Source organism: Taurulus bubalis (genome assembly GCF_910589615.1).
Source record: "Taurulus bubalis genome assembly, chromosome: 10".
In the NCBI taxonomy this organism is placed as follows: Eukaryota; Metazoa; Chordata; class Actinopteri; order Perciformes; family Cottidae; genus Taurulus; species Taurulus bubalis.
In genome coordinates this window covers 20,512,105-20,535,758 of record NC_136598.1, presented here as the reverse complement: position 1 = coordinate 20,535,758, position 23,654 = coordinate 20,512,105, and the positions used below count along the sequence as shown (strand labels likewise).

At 41.3% G+C, this 23,654-nt stretch overlaps 1 protein-coding gene across 1 annotated transcript; it reads left to right on the top strand.

Moving 5' to 3' along the window:
* Nucleotides 1-5,859: 5,859 nt before the first annotated feature.
* LOC306742499 (tumor necrosis factor receptor superfamily member 19-like) lies at nucleotides 5,860-23,596 on the top strand (the record flags this gene model as incomplete). Its single annotated transcript, XM_079224891.1, has 9 exons — nucleotides 5,860-5,874; nucleotides 7,819-7,932; nucleotides 13,106-13,284; nucleotides 13,496-13,581; nucleotides 18,979-19,143; nucleotides 20,683-20,811; nucleotides 21,000-21,102; nucleotides 21,780-21,967; nucleotides 22,779-23,596. The coding sequence occupies 9 exons, from the start codon at nucleotides 5,860-5,862 to the stop codon at nucleotides 22,781-22,783; spliced, it is 984 nt and encodes a 327-aa protein (XP_079081017.1). The 3' UTR covers nucleotides 22,784-23,596.
* Nucleotides 23,597-23,654: the final 58 nt, after the last annotated feature.

Below are 23,654 nucleotides of genomic sequence, written 5' to 3'. Positions count from 1 at the left end.
CTCGTTGCTGCGCTGTGTCCCGGCACACACACACACATGGGACTATCTGCTGCAACGAGCGCAGGAATACTCGGCTGTCGCAAAAAAAACAACAACAACAAAACCGTTATTTTCCTCATAACACCTGCATGTTCGGTACAACTGTGTGATAAATACATAACATCCTTGTTTTGGTGATGCATACAATACAAGAAAACTCATCAAATCAATAAGTTGCTGTGACTGTGCTGCTAAGAGGCTTTCTTTTAACCGGGACTCGCCGGTGCCGGGTGATTTAGCCTCTTCATGGAGCGTTATCCCGAGAAAACCCCCACTCACTTGAGTCTGCCCAGCGCGCGCCGTTAGCGGTCCTCTCAAAAAGCTGATGCATACCACGGCAGGCTGTGTTCCTAGAGACAATAACAACAACAATAGCAAGGGACATGGTTAATTACACCCCCCAAAAAAACATACTGACTCCTTCAAAGGCGATGTTCTAATAATAATGAATTACAGTGCGCGTGGGAGCGAGAGATGAAGCAAGAGGACTCCCTGCCGGTTTACTTCCGCGTCGTCGTAAATCCCGGCGTTGCTCTCTCGGTCTGATTCTGAAACTACCTCCTTGACTTCTGCAAATATTTATCCCGGAAGCTACCCGATATAGTTTATGTGAGATGTTTATTTTGTATTTTAGAGGCTTCTGCTACTTCTGTAACTCTAATCGCAACATTTCGCTTCGCGCATGCGCAGTAGGTTACTTATGTATCAATGTGTGTATTATTGTACTTGTTCTTGCAAGTATTAACTCATGCATACTTTAGCTTAGTTTTATATATCCAACTTAACCTACTAACTAGCGTATATGTCTGCACACTAGCGTACACGTGGTGCCAGTTCATCTTTAGCTTGGTTAAAGGCACACGTCTGCACAGACTGTGAGGAGTCAAAGAGCTCTCGCTCCATTCTATTCAACTAGCCCAGTGTTCCGGAAGTAAAACTATTGATACGCGAGTGACTGGCATTTTGGAGTACTTCCAAGATGTGGGTTGGCTGGAACCCTTCGTTAAAACAATGAGCATCTGTGCTGAAGAGGTCAGGCTGATTGGTTGAGTTTAAAGCTGCATACATTCTTTTTAAGCCACTTGAGGGCAGAATAACTCATAGGCTGCAAATCACTGTCATATATATATATATATATATATATATATATATATATATATATATATATATATATATATATATATATATATATATATATATATATATATTATTATTATTATTACTGGCAACATGTTGGCCAACAGACAACAGTTTCCCATTTACACATCAGGACATATGTAGAATATTCCTTACTGCCCTCTTTCAGCTGTGTTCCCCAATCTTGAAGGGAATTCTACATGTCTCTGGGTCAATCAGCCCTCCTGTTGCGTGTGCAGATGGAACAAGTTTAAAGGCTTTTAAGTTCATTGTTCTAATTCCATTTTCAATTATTTAGTTATTGATTCCTAATAATACAAATCCTTCCCTATTATTTCCTCAATACGATTATGAATTGTCAAAAGGAAATAATCTTATCATTGTTCATTTCATTTGAGGTTATTACAGATTACAATTAAACCTGGTGGCACCCTCTAGGTTCTGTTTCATTAATACAGATAATGATGCCACTCTATTTTGCTGTATGCTAATTTCAGGATGAACACATGAACTGCAATTCGTAGCAGAACTTAAATATGCTGTTGATGTGTCATTACGGGTCAAAAGACACCATCAGGATAGGCTACATCCCTGCTCTCTGTGAATATGACACTACAGGTTGTCAGCGTGATTAAGTAGTGACTTCTAAATAGCATATCCCCACAAGTGACTGCATGCTTGCAGCTGCATTACTTTGATTAGCCTGAGCGGCTTATTTCGTTGAATTCTGGGACGTGTAGTCAGACGCCAGCACACTGCAGTCCAAGATGCGCATATCAACTTAATCCAACAACAACATCCCCTTAAAGATGATCAGCCACATTTTGTAAAGGCTCAAATTGTATCCGAATAAAATAATTCACACTGCATTAGACAATCTATAAGGAAATCACACTGTCCATCTATTTGGTTGCTTACAGCTGACAATTACAGGATGCTCTGATATTGATAGGCTGGTGCAAAAAATATCTCTAATGTTTTGATAACATCTTTCAATATGGTGTCAAAAACAGACGCATTATGGAGAAAAGTGACATCATCACCTCAATGTCAAGGACTCAGCACCTAATAAACTGCTCCTAATGACATCTTGGGTTTCCCAAATCTACGCACTTCATCAATTGAGCACCGTCCTTTGCACACACAAGAAACCAATCAAATCTGAAGCACACCAGTGGGCTACTATGTTCAGAACACACCTCAATAAGACCCAATACAAAAAAAAGGTTACGTCAAACTTACCGGAGTAGGCCACAAAGGCTACATTAGGGATTTCCCTCTCAAGTCTCATTCATGTTTAATGGAGAAAATCATTGTTTTTACTTAAATATAAGTATTGCTAAAAACCCATTCGCACTGCTCTGTCACCCCGGTAGCTTGCATGTTAGTGCCGCATTGGAGAGAGAGAGAGAGAGATACTTACATGAGGAAACCAGCAGGCTGGCTGCAGAATCAGCGCAGCATCACCGTTCTGTCCTCAGCACCGCAGCCAAGTTCCTTTAAATGACAGCATCAATTGCACGGTACCCGACCCGAACAGCTCAGAGGTGGTATAGTTTGAATGGATTACGTCTTGAGATGCGATAGTTAACAGCCGTGAACACCGCTTGACAGTTTCATACTGCAGGTTTTAACGCACAGGTCTCTTAAAGCGACAGCTGCGGTATGGAGCTGCGATGGGACAGCAAATATGGGATGGGCCAATAGAATATACTTCTACTTGACTAAGACCATGATAGTTTTTAAGTGCACAAATATGTTGAATAAGAGGCTACTTTAGAATATAATGAGTCAAATCACATGGAGGAATTTGTGCAGTCCACGATTAGAATATAATAGTCAAAAAGTGTGCAGTTCATGACTGTGTCCACTATTTACTTATTCACTTCTGCCTGTATAATAGATAATCATCATACGGAGATTTTGGACACTTTATTATGATTTTTGCGTCATCGCTGACAGCTGTTGAGACTCACGACGACAACTTTCACATCTAAAAAAATCTGACGCATTGCATTGTGGGATTGCTTGCAGAAAGTGTGTAGACGTTCATGCACATTAACTCTTTTGTTCCTTTATCGAAAATTGGGGACACTTTATGTTGGATAGTAAACATAGTGGGCACATCATGGAATCATATATACTGTAGTTTACACTGTATTAATGTAATGCAGTAGAATAGACTAGAATAATGCTGCTGCATAGATGTATGCTGTGCAGTATATAAAGTAGACTATACAATATGATATCTTACTTTAGAATTTAAAAAAAATGTTTAAAAAAATCTCAATGAGTAAACTGTAAAATAGGAATATAATGGAATTCCCCTTGCTAGGAAAATTGTAATTATAGTCTATAGTGAGTGTTCAACAAATATGAAATGATACTAAAGAACAGAATAGAATCAAATAGAACATAATAGAATTATTTTATTGGCATTGCTGGAAGTACAACAAAATTGGGGAGCAATCTTGACCGTGCATACACACGTATCAAAGAGAAATACTAAATAAAGAAGAATTAATATAGATAATAAAATTGTATTTACTGTGACCTATAAAAACAATGAGATATTGCACTTCTGTATATTGCACATTTGTTGAGTAATATTGGCTTTATATACAAGTAATAGATGCATATGGGAATAAGTAAAGGAATAAACTAAGGTGCTGTCAGAGTGTGCTGACATTTGTGCAGTGTACAAAAGATACTAAGGTTGGGCTGCAGTTGTTATGCAGCTGTGACTAAGTGTCATAAGAATATGTGGCATTAATGCTCAGACGCTTGTTAATGCATGTCAATAAACACAAACAACTTCAAGCAGCAGTAAAGATGAACTAATAAACCACAGAAGTGCAATGACACCAACGTCCCAGTAGATGGAGACAACAGCAAAGCTTGAGTCTCCTGCTACAAACCTTGACTGCAGTACAATGCTCTCACAGCTAGATGACTCATGTCACAGTGAAATGCAGGTCAATGGTCTACAGATTCAACCTCAACACTGGAAATTAATACATACAGTATACACATCAAAAGAAGAAATTAGAATAGTCGTATGTGACTGCAACAGCGGTGGGAAACTATTGTTCTTATGATTTCATAAAAAAACGAACAAAACTTACAGAGGAGCTAAAATAACTATGAAAGACTTCTAACTCAGGCTTATGAATTAATAAGATATTTCTGTCATGCTGCATCAGACACATTGAGCATTTGGTAAATTGATATTCCATAATAGACAAGAAAGTAATAGCTAATTACATGTGCAAAGTATACACTGATTTCCTGGAATTGATATACACAACATGCCCAGACATGTACCATAATTGGCCACTTTTGCTCCAGTGCTGAACTTTTGTCCTCTGTGTCTTTGCCTTGATGCAGACACACACCAGTTTTGCACACTGCACACTCTCCGGAGGTGGATATGATCATGTACATTTTGAGTCAACATCTTCACAAATTCGTCATATCAACAAATGTTTTAGGAACATTAAGTCAATCTTATGTTTGTAGAAAGACTTAAGGTAGTTCAATATAATTATATAGGCCAAATAATGGTGTCATGTTCTTGTACATTTAGATTTAAAGTATTTTTGCAAAAAAAGTTCATCTTTACTGGATTCTAAATAATGAATATACTTCTTAAATGTACATTTTACTCTAACGCTTTAATGGTGTGTTGTTTAAAAAAAATCTAATTTGTATTAAACAACGTAACATGTTGAGATAACAGGCCGAGCATTAAAAATGTAAAAAAAGTCACATTAAATGCATGGAATAATTTGTATCCATGAATACAAATTATTCCCTTCCCCAGCAGATGGGTTAACAAGTCAGCCGAGGTTCAGCCAATCCTGGAGCGGCCCACTGATGTCATGACATCTGCAGTTCACAGAGATGAAAGCTTCCCAAATAATTGAATGTCGACAACCTCCAAATAGACAGGCAGATTAGACTACAAACCAGCATCGCATGTCAAGAGGAGTCACGTTTCAAAAAGAAAAGTTTGGGATCTCTATTGACTCTAGAGCAGTTGTTCTGTGTAGTTATTGGACCAGTCACTCAAAAGTAGGCTACAGATGAGGTTCAACATGTCAGTGGGGACCGGCAGGGACACTCGAAGGACAATCTGAAGGTCCCCAAACCAGCCTCTGGGAGCCTCTTGGCTGGTGCTCAAACTTCATAAGACTGACTGCACTGAAAAGGCCATTAAATAAACCACACACACACACACACACACACACACACACACACACACACACACACACACACACACACACACACACACACACACACATACACACACACACACACACACACACACACACACACACACGCAGACACTGGGGCGAAGAGAGAGAAAATCGTCATCTTCCGATTCGACATTTGTTAAAACAACCTACTTCATCATTTCCATCGACTCAATTTAAACCACTTTAAAGGAAACGCTCCCATTTGCTTTAAACTGAGCTCAGTCAGCGTTGTGCGTTTGGCTCTCTGTGGGATATCGGGTGTTTGATGTAGGCAGGCTGATCACAGATCAGATACACGCGCTTCAGGTCCATAAAGGCCACCCCCCACCCCCTCCTCCTCCCTCTCTCTTTGATCTAGCCGCCGTAGTCCTCGCGCTGCCGCCGCTGTGCTCTGTGTTGTGCTGGCTGGAGCTGCAGCGCTGACATGGTGAGCGGACCGGTGCGGGAAACACACCACCACACCTCTCACCGGTAAGCTTTTCGACTTTTAACAACCAGTACTTTGGTCAACGGGGTCTCTATTTATTTTTTTAAGCTGGTAAGAAGCGCTTTTGTTAGTTTTTTTTTGGGACATTCACACCTAACGCACGACAAAACGATATGGAAGAAGCCTTTGGTTCATGTCAGAATAACGTTTCTAGGCGTTACACCTCTAACTAGTCTCTGACTTTACGTTACACAGTAGTACTAAGGCGAGACAAGAGAAACCGACGATGATGTCGCTTTAAAGTCACGAGTTGGTCAACTGCATAGAGCCGACTCTCCGTCGCTTCACGCGTGTTGTTGCATGGATTTGAAGGATTTCGGGTGACAATATTATAGTGTTTTGAGACTTTAAGTCGCTTTTATGTCATGCTCTTGATGAGAAAGTCTTCCTCACATGAAGCCATGGAAGCTTTCTGAGCTTCAAAGTGCTGAAACGTCGCAGCTCCGGATGTGACTTTAATTCAAACAGCATCAGCTTGATGCAACTCTGCTACAACTTTGCACGTGCGAGTGGCTTTTTTCTTCTTTTCTCAAGTCGTGCTATACAGCCTGTAATGCTTTATTTGAGAAACATTTGCTTTTAGATGTGTTTAACCTCACCCAAGTCCCATTCCCCCCTTTTAAACGACGGTAGCCTTACTGTTGGACATTTCATCTTAGTCCACACTGTGTGACAGTTTCATATGTATAGATGGTTGTTATAATTATTCAGCAGAGCTACATTGATGTTTACAGTGAGTGGCATAGCACAACCCATGACTCAATGTTTTGATGACATCCAAATGGAAATGTTTTAGACGTGTTGTGATTCATTTTCCTCACATTTCCCTAACCTTCAGCCTGACATGTTTGATTTCTTTGGAAACTTTGTGGTGCACTAGAATGTGTGTTTGAATAAAGACTGGCTGCACAGCACGGTCGTATTGACTAACCCACCAGTCTGTGAGGTTTAAGAGGTTAAACAAACGTGAACTTCCCTGTATTGGTGGTAATAATCCAAACAAACGAAATCGTTTTACCTCAAAAAATGTACCCAAACAAATATATTTGTTCTTGTTGATTAGTTATTATGTGTGTGTTTTAGAGAGACCATATAATAATATAATGAATCTCCTTCTTGTATCCTTTTTTCAGCTGCAGGCAACAAGTGGCTCATCAAAATGGTCTGGATTCTTCGACATACCTTCTCATTTCTACTAACTCTGCACGTCATATATTCAAATCTGGTAAGCGAGTACAATATATGCTCCATTTAAATCTGACTCTGTTACTGTTCTACTTTTTTGAGCAATATGAAATAGTGGGTTTCAACTCAAGTTCCTTTGACTGGCTTTTTCCAAAGGCTTTCAACCGCATTTCATCATATTCTCTATGAAAACTGAGCAAACTCCCAACTTCCTGGAGAAAAAAAACTAAAACTTCTCCAAAAGTGAGCTGCATATGCTACAAACTTGTTTTTGCACAAACTTGCACACATGAACTGCAATGCACATGCCAGTGTTTGCTGTTTGCTCTTTGAAGTCTTTGCTGGCGACACTCTGACAATGCTAAGTATCATTTTACCTTTGTCCACTGCACTGTCCTGATTATATTCGCTATCTACATTCTCGTCTCGGGTTTTTGGCAATCCCAGTATTGTTGCTTGGGACTTAGATGCTGCTGCTGCTGCAACTGGGCTGTTTACCCACGGGGCTCATTAAAGTTTCATCTTATCTCATCCCAATAGTATCAGACTTGTTTTCAAAAAGAGTCCGAGGCAGGGGTTGATCCCCCTTCAACAGTTTGAAGGGAGATTATGACGCATAGCTGTTGATTCAGTCTGTTTTTTCTGTTGTAGATGAAAGCGGTGATGACATACAAGAATCTCTAACTTTCACTAAATGACTGTCCTTCTCAGATTCCTGTGGGGGCCGAGGAGGAGACCAGAGAATGCAGAGAACAGGAGTACAGGGATCGGTTTGGGAACTGTAAACCCTGCAAGCAGTGTGATGCCGGACAGGAGTTATCAAAGGTTAGAAAAGATTTTTTTGGGGACTTATTGTGTTTTTTTTCAGTTGCATGGATTACATTTAGTAAAAAAGAAAGAAAAGAAAGAAAAGAAGAGACAATCTTTCTATAATTCTGTGCTCACTCAGGAGCATTTTTTTTCGTAAAGCTTTGTTTATTCAGGAAAAGGAAAGTGTAGCACAAGGGATCCATAACAGGTCTCTTGAATCAACTGCCTTACCCTGAAAAGAAGTGGGATGGATTATTCCTGTTCTAACAAAAAAAGGAAAACCGTTGGGTTCGTGAAATGAATGGACATCACTGTTTAGAAAAGTGTTTCTTATCCAGGGAACCAACATTATTTATTACTTCCTCTCTTTCAAACAGAGAACAGCCAAGTCGTTACTAGCTTTTGTAAAACACCGACCCCTCTTTAATCAGTCACACCCATACTTTTGACCTTCTGCAGCTGAATGGCTTCCATTGTTTTTCCCCATTGCACCCTGTCCAACTTATTGTCTTCACTGTTTGAAGCAAGCCATGCCTAAGCTTGCTGCTCGTTCGACAGGGGAAACAGTTTTTTCCACCACCTTAGCCACAGGTTTTTGTGTGCTTTGTACAAACAGGCCTCTATGGTGTACACTAATACTTTCCTCTGGCAGGCAGCAGCTACTCACCTCCTTTTGCAAGTGTAGGCATTGATGTACAGGTGAGCGAAATGTAATAACTGAATCAGTTCGTGGCAAGCAAACATATAAGGAAACCCTTTCACATTTGTGATTGATTCAACTGTAAATATGGTACACAGCAAAAGCTCTCAATCCTAACAATTCTTGTTGTGTATTATAAGGTACTTTGCAAAATGTTATTACATAAAATGCTTCGGTAATTCTACCTATGCCGTTTTCCTTGTTTCAGTATTTAAAAAGGTTTTTGTAAACATTTAAAGGTGAGGAGCCAGCAGCCACATTGCTTCTGCACAATCAAAAAATACGTGATTGCATAACATTCTTAACACAAGTTAAATTCTAGCGGAGGTAAGTTAAACAGTATCCACCAATTTGGCAGATTTCTTCTCTTTGTTTTTTAAGTTCAAAGGCACACACACAAAAAGGAAGTAATCACCACCGATCAGTAAAACATAAAACACCTGATTGGAACCCGGTGTTACTCCCAAAGTGATTGACAGGTCTTTCAATACTTTTTAAGTAATACACAGAGTAACAACCACTCTAACAACCCATTTATATCAACAATGGTTGACTAAATATTTAAGACATACTTCAGTGTAATGCAATACGGTTCAACAGCCCACAAAACGACCACGAAGTTGAACCAAAACAGTTTAAAGAATACTGAACATTATAACCTTCACAAAGGCACGATCTATAGCAGGTCTGTTGTATTAGACTAACTAGATATACCTAATAAACTAGCAACTGAATGCATATTTTGATATACCTGCTATTTATATAGTCAAAAGATATTGAAGGGCCCAAGAAAACAAGAAAAGACTGTCAGCTAAATGGCTTAAGTAGGACATTTTGATAACCTAATTTCAGTAAGGCATATGTTTACATTAATAAAAGGGCAGCTTTGACTGTTCTGTGAATAAAAAAGGCTTGTAAACAGACTTTAGTTGGGTTTACGCTCCACTACATCTTTGAGTACTTGTGAAAAAACCTGACATCTGTTGCACACATGCATTTAAATCCAGTTGCCTTTAATCTCAGTGCACACAGACATGCACTCTGTGGTTGGTAATACGCTTCAGTAGTCCTCGTGTTCCTCAGCCAGCTCAACAGGCATGAATGCTGCTGGCCACCCTGGGGTCCTGGTTAATAATTGGCTGCCTCATTCTTTCTCTGAAGGTAGCGGGACGCCGGCTCACAGTGGCGACCGAGGCCTGCACTCAGAGAAAGTTTCCCAGAGAAACAACTTCTGATCTGAGCTCTGCGTAACCAAGACAATCTGTCCATATTCTGAAAGGCATGGCTGGATGTTGGGAGGGAAGCAGACTTTTTGGAGTCACTCTGTGCAGCTGCCATAGAGATCCCAGAGGAATGTGCCCCAGTTTGCTCTGGAAGTTTGCCTCTGGAAGCCGCTCTTTAGGCGAGCTGACAAACATCAATTAGCCCCTTCACACCAACTGTAGCTAAAAGAGCCACCCACACAGAGGGAATGGCCATTAAAACTTTTTCAGACATATTTCATTCTAGGTTTTCATTTATAGTAAGTTGCCTAGTCTCTTGTGTTGTCAAGCATGAAGGAGAAGAGGTGAATTTCCTTCCAGTACATGCTGGAAAACTGCCAGTGGCAAAAAAAAAAGAAAAAGAGACAGGAACACAACTTTGATGTGTCAAGTATGTAGCAAGAGTGTAACATTTCCTTCAGCCACGCTCCCGGGGCAAAGGGCTCATGGATGGTACTGGCTAAAGAGAGAGACAAAGGAGTGCATAAGCAGCAGAGGGGTCAAAATCACATCAGTTGCTGCTGCACTATCTTTGGTGTCTAAAGAATCCAGTCAGTAAAACAAAAAAAGTGTAAAAGAGAGAGAAAAAAAAAAGAGTGTGTTTTGTCCCAGACAGAGTACAGCTTAACTAACATGCATTGTTTTCAGCGTTGTTTCATTACCAGATCAGATGACTGGCTACCCCCCTTGTCATTCCCTCCTAATCTCAGAAATATCTCTCCGTCTGAACATGCTTCAGGTCCCAGCCAGCGCTCCCCTCCCCTCCACACTGCTGTTATGCTTGGCAGTCTCACTCAAACTAGATCAGGAGATTGGGCAGGGAAATGGGATGTTAAGCATCTGCTTTTTCTTTTTTTTTTGGGATGACTTTGACGTGAAATCAACTTAAAGTACATGCACACTTAAAATACTTTAAAATATTTTTTTCTGGAAGTTTATTTTCCTTGTAGTTTTCTTCTCAAATGTGTAGTATTATCCCATCCATTTGAATCATATACACATAATCTACCTGTAAAGCAACATAAAAACAATGGATGTAGAGAGCTAACTTGCCTGTGTGTGTTTTGTGGTATTTTTGTAATTAGTGCATCTTCTACACACCCTGGAAATACTGTCTTTTCAGGGAGGTTTATCTGAATATATCATATTTTGTTGTGCTTTCATATAATATTAACATAAACATCACATATTACCACAGACCTACAGACAGTAGTCTTTCTCTCAGCTGCTAAACTAGACTCAGTCATTGCAGGATGTCAGCTCTGTACAGCTTTGTAAGCAGGGATAAAAGAACAAAGAGACCCCTCCTTGATGATCTGTGCTGCCTGGATCAAAGAGGCAGAAGTTGGCTCTAGCTTGCTTTTGTTTCAGTGCTCTGACCTGCTCGTGTCTACGTGGCATCAGACCCCATCCTGCCATGTGGTGCCCCACAGGCAGAGCTTGTGCCAGTGCTGGGCTTCGAGGATACGAATCATCGCTGGGCCCCTTCCTTCATGTGGAAGTGGCTCACAGAACTTCTGTGACGTGCTGGGCCTACCGCCCTTTCTTAAGAACTAGTATTAGGGTTGAGTGCTGTGGTCGTTTTCCAGCCTCCCCTGACTCAGTCTGAGCTTCATTCCCCTCAGACAGGCAATACTATGGCTTGCAACAGTGGGCGGCCGAGTCTTCTTTATTCCGCCTTTCCTCTTTTTATCACTCATCGGCCACCCCCTTTCTGTTTCTCACTCTTTCTCTGTCTCTTCCTTTCCCTCCCTCTGTCCCGTCTCCCCCTCCCCACACCTCCACTGTTCCCTGCTCTGCTGGAGAGCAAGGCCTTTTATGGAGAGTTCATAACAACAGCTGCAATAGTCCAGCCCTAGCTTGTCCACCTCGGGCCCAGGCCTGGCCCAAGGGTTCAATATCAGGCTCACATGTGTTTGGCTGGAAGGACTGAAATCCTCATCTTCTGTCCCGACTCGATGGTGCCATCACACGATCGCATCTTTGCCTTTCCCTTTTAATTTCTTGCCAGCCTGCTTCCCCAAAACCCAACCCCCATATCAGACTCTTGTGCCCACATTCCAGCAGGACTGCATGCCCGGCAGTGAAATGGGACACGGGCGATGAGAGAAGAGAAGAGAGAAGCCCTGTTTGGAGCTGGCCTTCACTTTAATGATATATGAGCACCACCCCCCCCCCCCCCCCCCCATGTCTATCCTTCTGGCTTTGGATTGCAGTGTGGCAATGCTGGACAACAGGAGGGCAGCTGCTATGGAGCTGATAATGAATGATCAATGTATGATGTCATCCCTGCGGGGTCTTTTCACTACAGTAATATCAGCTGTCATGTAAATGTCAGTCTTTCAACATAGCTTTTAGGGATGTGAAAGACAACCAATTAGGAAAGAGACAAAACAAGACTGACATTGGAAATACATAATTACATTATTAATACATTTAAGGTGCATTTAGTGTTGATATTTGGTTCCTCTCACCATAAATTATGCTTCTAAACTACACCAGGCTTCTGCCACATACAGTTGCTGTAAATAACGTGAAAACAATGTGAAAAAGAGTTAGATATCAATAACTCATACAAACAAACACAATACATATTTCATCTTCTGTCCAGACTATGTATTTTAGTCAAAGAAAACTATTTCAAAAAGTGTTGTTTTTAAAACTATCTTTTATTTTTGCTGGTTTCAGGTGAACAAATCATCAAAAGATGGTCCAGCATTAGATCAGTCACACAGTAGTAGGAAGCTGTGCTTTTTAAGTGCACTTTTCAATTGTTGACAAAAAGAGTATTCAGGTTATTTTCTCCATACACCTCTCCATAATCCTTGCCCCCTCACTTTTCTTTGCTCGCCAGCCTCTCAATCAACGGGACCCTCTCGGAGTCTGCTTGGAGAGGGAGTCGCACAAAAACGCAGCAATAAACTTGCAATAATACAACAGTGGGTGTCCCCTACGGCCTTTGTCATTCAAATGCCTGGCCTTTCTGGGTCTTGCAGCGGAAGGCCGCTCATTCATACTAAGAGAGTCAGGGAGATTATTGCCAGTGTAAAATGGACTCTGAAAAGAGGCAGGCCATTGTTATCTTTTGATCCCATGAGCCAAGATCATTCTTTAATTCCAGACCCCCGGTAGTCCATATTCAAGCCCTCTTTTCACCAGCTGCACATCTCTCCAAACCACCGACCCCACCTCTTAACCGATGTATTTCTCCTGTTAATCCCCCCAGGAATGTGGCTTTGGTTATGGAGAGGATGCCCGGTGCGTGCCCTGCCGGAGCAGTCGCTTCAAGGAGGACCGGAGCCTGCAGAAGTGCAAGCCCTGCCTGGACTGTGGACTCATCAACCGCTTCCAGAAGGGCAACTGTTCCACCACCAGCAACGCTGTGTGCGGCGACTGTCTGTCGGGGTGAGAGGACAGACACATCTCCACCGGACAGTTGTGTTTTTGACATAAATTACTTACTTTTTACAATAATAGTTGGACAAGTAAGAGAAACATCTTTAATATGTCATAACTTTAAAATGTAGCAACACTATGAAGTGCGTTTGTGCATGTTTGCTGCCCCTTTGTTCATGACATTTTAATGTTAAAACATGTCATTTTGTGTCTTCAACAGATATTACAGGAAGACAAAATTAAGTGGTTTCCAAGACATGGAGTGTATACCCTGTGGGGACCCTCCGCCTCCATATGAGCCTCACTGTAAGCACCTTTACTTTCTTTCACCTCTTCTAACAGTTGGCCCAAACAAATCAGTGGGACATTCTGTTAAATGTTCCCATGAATACAGGCTATTCATCGCATCCCAGAATAGGTGATGTTTTAAGATGAAACAAGAGGGATACAATAGTCTGAAAGCAAACATCACCAGCTACAGCACACTATTAAACTCATAGCCAAATGCTATCAGAACCAAAAGCCAGGTTACAGTGCCACAACAAAGCCTGCACACACACTCACACACACACAAAACATGCCAGCACAAGGTCTTTGGTGTAACCAGAACTACGGACTTTAAAGGGTGGAGCGAGCCAAAGTTCATTCACTAAGTCTCACAGAGTCAAGCAGCAATGCTATATGTGCAAATAAATGCTTGGATTTACAAGCTGAGCAGTTGAAAAGCTGAAATGGATACCACTAACATAATACTGGATTTGCCAACACTGGATTATGATGGCTCAGAATGTCACTCATTTTTGGCACTCAGTTTGGATTAAATGAGCCGACTTCCTCGAACAATACCTCTATTGATATTTCTGGAGAAAGCATGTTTCAATAGTAAAAAAAAAAAAACCTGACTACACTGTTTACATGTTTTAGTTTTAGCACCATAGTAAACGCGACAGGGAGCATGCTTGTTCAAGCAGCACAATTGATTTCCGTTTCCCCCCCGTTATCCATAATATAAATATTAGGGTGATATTATCCATTATCCAAGAAGGAGAGAGGAGGTGTTTTACAGTATTTTTCACAAAGCAGGACTCACATTCCAGTAGGCCACAGATCCAATTAACGCCCGTCTTCCGGCCATTAGAAGTAGTTAAGCACAGGTTTCCACGTATAAAACCAACAGGCGAGTGAACTTGTACCTTTTAGTAATTGAGTGTGACTTCCTGCTGGTAGATGAGGCTGCAGCTGTTTCTGAGGAGACTTTTTGGCAGAGCAGTCCCAGCCAGTGTTAGCACCCCCGTGTTAAATATATGGAGACAGCTCTGGGATATCAGACAATTTAAAAAAACGTGTTCGCTCACAAGCTCAAAATCGAAAAGAATCTGATTTCATCAGACAATCCAATTTTCCATAGTTTTTTATTTATTTTAAATGTAGTTTCTATTTCCGTCTATGTATTCTTTTGTACATTGTCGCAGTGTTGTGTGATGAACGCCGGCCTTGAGACAACTGGCCTCCCTCCTCATTGGTCTATCCGTGCAGCGTCCCGTTTTGATACTAGAGGAGGCCTGCGAAACAAAATGGCCATTGTGTCTGAGAACATAGCTGGTAGTTAGGTCCTACAGGGACTCTCAGTGGAGCATTTCCAAATGCTTGAAAGTCCTGCTCCCTCCCTCCAGTGTTATCTTGAGGAGGGTGGTGAAAACTTGAAGGGCAGATCATTCTAATAGGCCACTCTGGCCCGGGGCGACGGTGCATCTGTGCCGGGGAGGCAGTCGCCGTCTGGGGTGGACTGTACATTTTAAACTCCCACCCCCTTTCCGCTCCTCCCGTTCCCCCAGTGGTTTTTTGGAACGGAGTGAAAAACGAGATTGTGTTTTATGGATTCCTTCAGCCTTTTTAATGTGTTTCATCTGCTGGAGTCCTTCACGTGTCACGGTAGATCTAGGAGCGATGACGAGACCATGCTATCACACACAGGCACGCAGACAGATGTCGCTTGTGGTGACGAACCCGACGGAAAAGTGTCACCTGACTTTGCAGTTTCACTCAGCTTTACGGGAGATTTCGTTATCTTTCAGCATACTGTTTTGGTTTCACAGCCCGCAGCTGTAATGTTTTGGTTCACTTTCTCTGATGAATCGGTCGTCAGTGGAGCTTTTAGCCGCTGAAGAGCCAGATACTTCCCTCAGGAGTTGGTAAAGACTAAAATTGAGACACACACACAGACATCCAGAGATATGTGATATATGCACGTACGCTTAGCTTATCCCTGAAATGTCCTTCCAACTGGATCTACACAGGGTAGATGGACATCTTATCTTTCTTTGTTCAGTTAAAAGAGAAACGGTAGTGTGGTTTTAAAATGCGCCCACAAAACATCAGTTCGATTTCATCCAGGATATCCCTTCTTTCTCAAAGGAAATATTTTCAAGAAATTCTGTGATTTGCTGCTTATCCTGCAACTGAAAGCGATCGTGAACATAATCCAATAAACTTCTGTCCCTCCTGATAACCGCAACTCTCCATCTTGTAACGTGAAGAAAACATAATCTGTATTCACTTTTGCAGCATGCTTACTGACTTCAAAGGTTCATGCAATCAGTTCTCACCACAGATGGCAAAAAGCACATTCCTAACTACATTTGCCTGCAAGCGATTCAAACTCGAGCCATTATATCACGCTCAGATGTCAGCAGTGAGAATGATGATCTGATTGCGGATCGGTTTATCCTCACTGCTGTCTTAATTACATTATCATGCAAATATTAAATCCACAACCTCACAGCAATAAACATGTTTGGTGTTGTCACATTACAAGAAGTGATGATTTGATCACCTTGGAGTCATGCTTTTGGACAATTATAAATCATTCCAGCAGACACTTTAAAATAGTAAATTAATATGTTGTCTGGTGTTCCTCCTTTAATAATACTGCCAGAAATGCAGTAAACCTTCAGAAAGAGATCCTCTATGGAATATATTTGCAGCGAGATAGTCCAATCTAAAACAGACTTCCATGTAAACACTCTAACTAATACAATTAAGTGAATTAATGATCAAACATTCAATAAAATAACGGATGATCGGATACTTTTGAAATTACATCAAATCAAGCAAAGCTGTTACATTCCCAAATGTAAACTGGAAAAGCCAGAGTGGGCAACAGCTAAACATAATTAGAAATTACATTTTCATATTCACTGAATTACAATTTTGAATATGTTCAAGTTACTGTAGAGCTGACTAGAGACACCAAATCTTAAGAGCTACTTTCAGCTAGTAAGTAGTACTTAAGCCTCTTAATGTATAGTAATGTATACTGATTCAGATCAATGCCTTCATTGTTTCTCATATAACAATTCAAGGAGTCAAAGTGACCAATGGTTTGAGCCATTATAAATGTCTTTACATTAAATAGAAAACACTGTTTTCATAGCTCTTCCCTGTGAAGAGCACCAGAGGATTGAAACATATTTATTTTCTCATTTCTGCTATCCAGAGTTCTGCGTAAATAAGGGATCAGTTCTTCTAAAGAACCTCTTAAAAGAGTTTATACTAACAAAAGTCAAAGATCCCTCTGAGGTGTAAGGAAGTGCTACTTTTATTTGGAGTATGTGGCATCCCAGTAAGTCAACAGGCTGGGAGTGCATGAAAGGCTGTGGTTTATTGGTCTGGTTTGTGTGGAGATAATATCAGCAGGTGAGGTCTCTTCAATGGACCAGTGTTTATCTGTGTTTGCTGCAGCTGCGGGGCCTCTGATAACAGCCGGCCTTTGTGCTGTGCGACAGATGATGCTCACCTTGGATGAGTTGAGTTTGACCTTGACAATGAAGACCAAATGTAAACACAATGGTTCGATGTTATTTAAAGATTACTAATACAATACAGGGTTTTTGTATACAGTGATTATTATGGTAATCCCTGCTATGACAATTCATTATGAGTCTCAAAGTTGAAGATAATATATGGTGTCATTATATTTAACATCGTCTGCTATTATGCATTTATTTTTATAGAAAGCATATTGTTTTTGATAGTGAGAAGGTGCCTTTGTGTCTCTAGTGTGATTTATTGTTTCACAGGTGATACAAATGCTCTTATGTAAACCGCTAGGTAGCAGTGATTCTGGCTCCTGTAACAGTTTTTAGGATCTGGAATTTGGCACTATGTTTTAATGACAAGTTATAAGTCATGTTTTTGACATTATGTACTTTGTGTCTATTTAAAAATGCCCCTTTATTTTGCTCTCTGAGTCAAACTAAGCTTCGAAGTGCTTTGACTTTTTTCTTCTTTTTTTCCCCTCCATTAGAAGGAATGTTAAAATACCCTTATCCCCTATCTGGCTGAATAAAAAAAAAACTGCCCAAAGCTAAAGTGATGTTTACAGTGCATAACAAAGAGCTCTTGGATGTGAAAAGGTGGAAACCAGTTCCCTTTGTGATTAATGTACTGACAAGCAAACAGCAGGGCTCACTGGAAAAAGATTTTCTCAAACAAAAAGTCATTCATTGTATTTGCCATATTCATCAACACACACACACACACACACACACACACACACACACACACACACACACACACACAAACACACACACATATTGTTACCCTTCAGACCAGCCTACTTTTAATGTTTGCTCTGCAATAACCCTCCCGATCATACAGACATTAATCAGGAAAGATTATATTTTATTGCTGATAATAATCAATTATGTTAAGCTACATCTACATGACCTCAGAAAGAAATGTCACTCAACTTGAGAAAGAATTTAGGTGTGCTGCCGTTTCTTCTCCAACTCCCTCTTTAAACCAAAGAGTGGAGGTCGCCGCGGCTCAAGTGCCGATGTCACACCGCTTCCTGGTTATCGCACAGGAAGTCTGAAAATGCAAATAACTCAGTCGTGTTCATCCCTGTGCAAGAAAATAGAACAATTGAAAGTTGAATTTGTTTTTCATTTAGCTACTTCTTCATAAGATTCGGATCACACACTGTGCCTTTATCTCTGAGTGCTTGAAAGAATAAAAACAATTAGCAGATGCCAATTTTTGAAAGCCACTTCATCTGTCTTTCATTTAACGTTAAGCGATGTAAAACCCCAATGTTCTGTATTGGTGGTAACTTGTGTGATGAGCAGTATTCTTGAGTCTCTACATGAGTGGCCATGTGAGGGTCATGAAGGCGTTTCCCCTCGGGCAGGAGGAGAACTTAATCATGAAATCGGTGCATGTGCACATAACTCACCACAACAAACACAATGACACACAGAAATGTAACTCCCTCCACCTACACACGGATATCTAACCCACTTCAGAAGCCTGACTAGCAAGTCAGCCCCTTGATTTCAGGGCTGTGGGACTAGCATGTGAGGGAGCCTGGAGGGGAATGTCTGTAAATCATCTTCTGTGGGGAACGAGACAGAGGCAGATAAAGGGCGAACCCACCACAGGCGTTTTTCCCTTTGAACTCCTCTGCGTATTTCATTGGGCTTAAGCAAAGAGGTGACTGGCTCGAGGCGCAAAAGGAGTAATTTGTCTCACGTTACCCGATTCTGATTGGCCGAGGAGCGTCGGATAATACGAAGTAGCCGCTCCTTCATCACGTGTTCCCCAATAACTGTTATTTTGAGAGACAAGGACAGTTTGTGTGTTTACTCAATCAAAGAATCAATCTGTATTTCACATTCATCTTCCCCTCCGTCTTCTTCGCAGGCAGCGGGCGTGTGAACCTGGTGCCGCTGCCCTCGGTGGTGACCAGCCCGCGGGACATGGCCCTGGCCGCGGTCATCTGCAGCGCTCTGGCCACCGTGCTGCTGGCCCTGCTGGTCCTGTGTGTCATCTACTGCAAGAGACAGCTGCTGGAGAAGAAGCCCAGTGGTGAGTCACAACATCTGCACATGCTTTGTTTTTCGAATAAGTGCATCGCTGAAAAAGACTTTTCCGGAATCAGGACCGTGTGTTTAATGGATGCCGAGAAGAGCAGGAGCTTTAGGGGATTCTTTAAAACAATTAACTAATGATGGGTACTTTGGGAAAGAATTATGCAGTCTTTCGACCAATGCAGAGACCTTAAGGTAGATTCACATTTGAACACTATTAAGACTTTTTGTACACCAGAGCAACTGCTTTCACAAGCCAGGGTTGCATGTGGTTCCATGCAGTGAGCATCGACCTTTGACCCCCATCCCCACCCTCCTCCCAAGGTGCTGGTAATTCAATACACAGCCAGGGAATCTCTATTACAATTTGTTCTCTCGTCAAGATTACCAAAAATATATTTTTGAAACATATTCAGTTCTTAGAAAGACCAAACAAAAAAGATGCACATAGTGATGACAAGTTAAAATGTGTTATTCGCTTGTTTGCTTTTAGATGTACTGATCAGTGTTGCGCAAGAGCTAAATACATTATGCACGTTAAAATACGAGTGCCACATAAAGAGCTCTTAATATGGTAAATAAAGAGGAGTATTTATAGCCGGGTGAGAATGATTTATTCGCTCTTTTGTTCACAACACTAACAGAGTGCCACTTCATCTGTCAGCTGTGATCACCAGTGTGAAGCCTTATTAAATCCTGATGTTGCATATTTGTGGGAACTTGTATAATGAGCAGCATTCCGGACGGCAAACGCGTTTCGAGTATGTGAAATGTCCCAGGGCAAAGAATTAATGACGTCACGTTTCCCTGGTAAGCTCGCCTGAAACAAATAGTACTGTGGAAGTTACTAAGGCGTTAGCAGTTATGAGTTTTTTCTCACCATAACGCTGTAAGGTGAATGCATAAGTTATGTTTCACTCAGTCCAAACATGCACCGTACCCTTCACCCAAGCTGAAACAGTTTCTTTTTAAATTATACAAAAGAATTTTAATCGGCCTCATGGACCCGAGGGTAGTGAGGCATTTCCCAACACATGAGAGAGAACGTAAGTTTAGTCAGATAAACAGCACAACTGTAGCTGGAAGGATTTCAACTGACAGCAGCAATTACAAAAACACAAAAATCCGGGCTGGTTTCTGTTATTATAAATAAGAGTGAAGCATTTCTTCGATAAAAGTAAAAGTGTGCCAACTTCTATGAAGGCATGTTTTATAAATGGCCACATTTGGGGTTTTCTAGGTCGTGAAAAACTTCTTTGGCTGTTTTTGTCCCTTTTGCTTGGTAATAAAGCAGTTATAAACGCTGTATTTTTCACAACCTGGCAACCCAAAAGTTATATTTTTAAGTTATTAACTGTTCTATTAGGCATTACAATTTAATAACCATAATAATAAAACATTTATAAAGCGTACATCCTTCATGAAAGCTTTATAAATGGTTTATTAATGTAATATTTCAAGTGGTATGAGCAGAAGATCCCTGCGGTGCTGCGGGTGGCGGTATTTGTCAGTGGTTAAGTGCAACATGTTTCCTCAGCTGCCTCTCTGAGGCCCCAGGATTGTCCCTTCAGTGGAGCAGAGCTGTCCTGCCTGGACCCCCGCTGGCTCCAAGACCTTCCCCAGAGACCCTGCTGCCGGTGTCACCTCGGCCCCGGATACACCTGTGGTAGGTTGTGGTTCAGACTGAAGGCATTTTGTACAACAGCCGAACCCGTCAAATAACTGATGAGAATAAGGAAAGCATTGTATTATAATTGCGGCGGTAAACTGTTTAATGGCCTCATTGTGCCTTTAGACTAGGAGGCAGGTGGGTGAATTTGTTGGTAAAATTGTACATGTGTGTGTGATGTTCAGGACCAGTCCACCTGATCCCGTCTCTGTGCTGTGATGAGAGCTGCAGTCTGGGCCGCAGCCTGGACAACAGTCCCTTCCAGTCCCAGATGAGCCTCAGAGACCGGTGAGGAAAATGTGTATGCTCATTAAGATGAAACCAATGACGGACATTTAAAAGCTGTGAGTGGGTGGTGAGATAGGAGGTCAAAGAGCATAATCACTAACTCAGACTGAGCAGCTGCAGTTGAAATATGTCATGCACTACATTACAATTGAACATAATACAGTGTTTGGTGAACATCTATATCTACTGCATGAAAGCCCTGCTGAAGCTTTACAGCTGGCTAGTGGGGGAACTCAACATTAACCACCCAACAAACAAAACCATGTCCACCATTGCATTCCTTTGCAAGGTAAATAAGCCCCAGCTTACACATGGCTCAACATATAGGAGATGATTACTGTAGCTTAGCTGTGTAGCATATTATACTGTACCAACACGTAAAGTAAGGAGCATACTTGTGTTCATATGCTGAGAATAAAAGGAAGATTAAACAACTTCACACAGTCATTCCCCATTAGCTAATGTTTGCTACGCCTACAGTTAACCTGGTGAAAGCGTTCTAATTTCTCTTGGTATTCAAGGTGCTGCAGACATAATTTAATTTGGTTGATTAGATTCTTTGAAGTGTTGAAAACTAACCGAGGGCGTCGTGCATAAACGTGAAGTGCCACTGGGTGTGGCTGTGAACAAGATGTATTCACGGTGCTAACCACAGCTTTCTTTATTATGCTCCCCAGAAATATGCATCACGATGAGGAGAGTTTAGAGCCTGCGGAGTCTTTTGGGCGGCCTGAACCTGCAGGGAGACTGAAGGTGCAAGAAGAGGATGGCGATGAAGAGGAGGGGCGCACGTCAAGGCAGAATTCACCCGAGATGACCAGAAAGAGCTTCAGTGAAGCCGTGACAGAGGCATCCAGTCAGGAAGGTGAGGTTTCATGTTGCTCTCGTGCAAAACCCTGAAAAACCTATGATTAGATATTAATGAAGCAGGACTTCCTTGTACCAAGGGGCCCGCATATTTCTACCGAGTTTGCTCATAACTTCCCTGGATATGAATCAGTTTTGCTCATGAATCGTACGCTATGTATGTTAAGACACTCCCTTGGCAATTATCTGCTTCAAAGCGAACGGAAATTCTTTAGGCCATTTTATCGCATACGATGATTTTTTTTTTATGACAGGCTTACGCTGAATTGATTTATGATATTCCATACTATGCCATTTAATTAAATGTTTTTAACATGCAATACATACTGTATTGACATTTTAATTAAATTTGGATGGCATACTATGCAAAGACTTCTTCTATGACATGGATCCCTGGGCACATTCTTTTATGACATACTAAACTGACATTTTAATCACTTTGTTATGGCATTTCTCGACATACTATACTATGCCAATTATCACTTTATATACTATACTAGGATTTTTTTTTTAATGTCGATGGAATAGTATGCTATTACATTTTTCTGACATCATATACTATGATTTTATCTTGTTTTATGGCATACTCTTAACTGCAATGGCATTTTTTTAATTTTCATGATATTCATATACTAAAGACTTTATGGTATATATATTTTAATGACATTTTTAAGAGCATCTGGTCAAAGAAACAAGAGATGCCACCTCTTTGATGTCCACAAGACTATCTGCTCAGTCTGCCCCTGATGGGCTCTCATTGGATTTGTTACTAATCACTGTCGCTGATCCTCTTCCTGCTCTCTTTCCAGGATGACATGGATTTCTTTGGCTCATGTTCCACCCTTGAACCACCCTGGACTCAACAACAGCCGCGGCCCGATCCCGGAAGAGATTACTCTCTTACCGCCCCCCCCCCCCCCGCCCCGCCCCGCCCCCTCCGCCCCGCCATACAGATGAGCAGCAGCCACTCTCAAGTGTGGTCGCACTGCCTCTTTGAAACGCCGCTGACCTCAGCGTCCCTCGTCGAGGGGTCCAAATAGAATATGTGCATAGATGCAAACAAAAAGCACTGCTGAGGAGAATCAAAGCACGAGGGCAAAGGGGACAGACATACACAAACATGCACATGCACATGCACACACACACACACACACACACACACACACACACACACACACACACAAAGAATGTGAACTCACTGGCCCAGAGGGTGAAAATCGAATGAAGTTCAAACGTCGAGGAGTATTGACTTTTTACCGTCAATCAACGTGAATCAAAGTGAGCCTCTGCTCTGCCTTGAGAATGTCTTTCATATTCACATGTAGGAGAACAGAAACTGTACCACTGAACTAGCAGGTTGGCGTTATGAAGCTTTTGTGTGTAAAGGTAACACATTTGAGGTGTGAAGAAAAGTGTGAAAATGTTGCACATTGAAGACAATCTTGATAATATGGAGCAAGGTAAAACAAGGAATGTCTAAGTGATAGATTTGTTGTAGATACTGTAAAATATTAAATAGGTACATATTTTTGTATGTTTGCTTTACTTCCCACAGTTATCGTGTTGTTGGTTGTGATTGGTCACATCCAAATATTGTTTTCGTAATTAAACCACTTGAACAAGTTTACATACCCATGAAATTATTTTCTCAGTTCTTTCATTAATTATTTAAACCAAGCGATTTA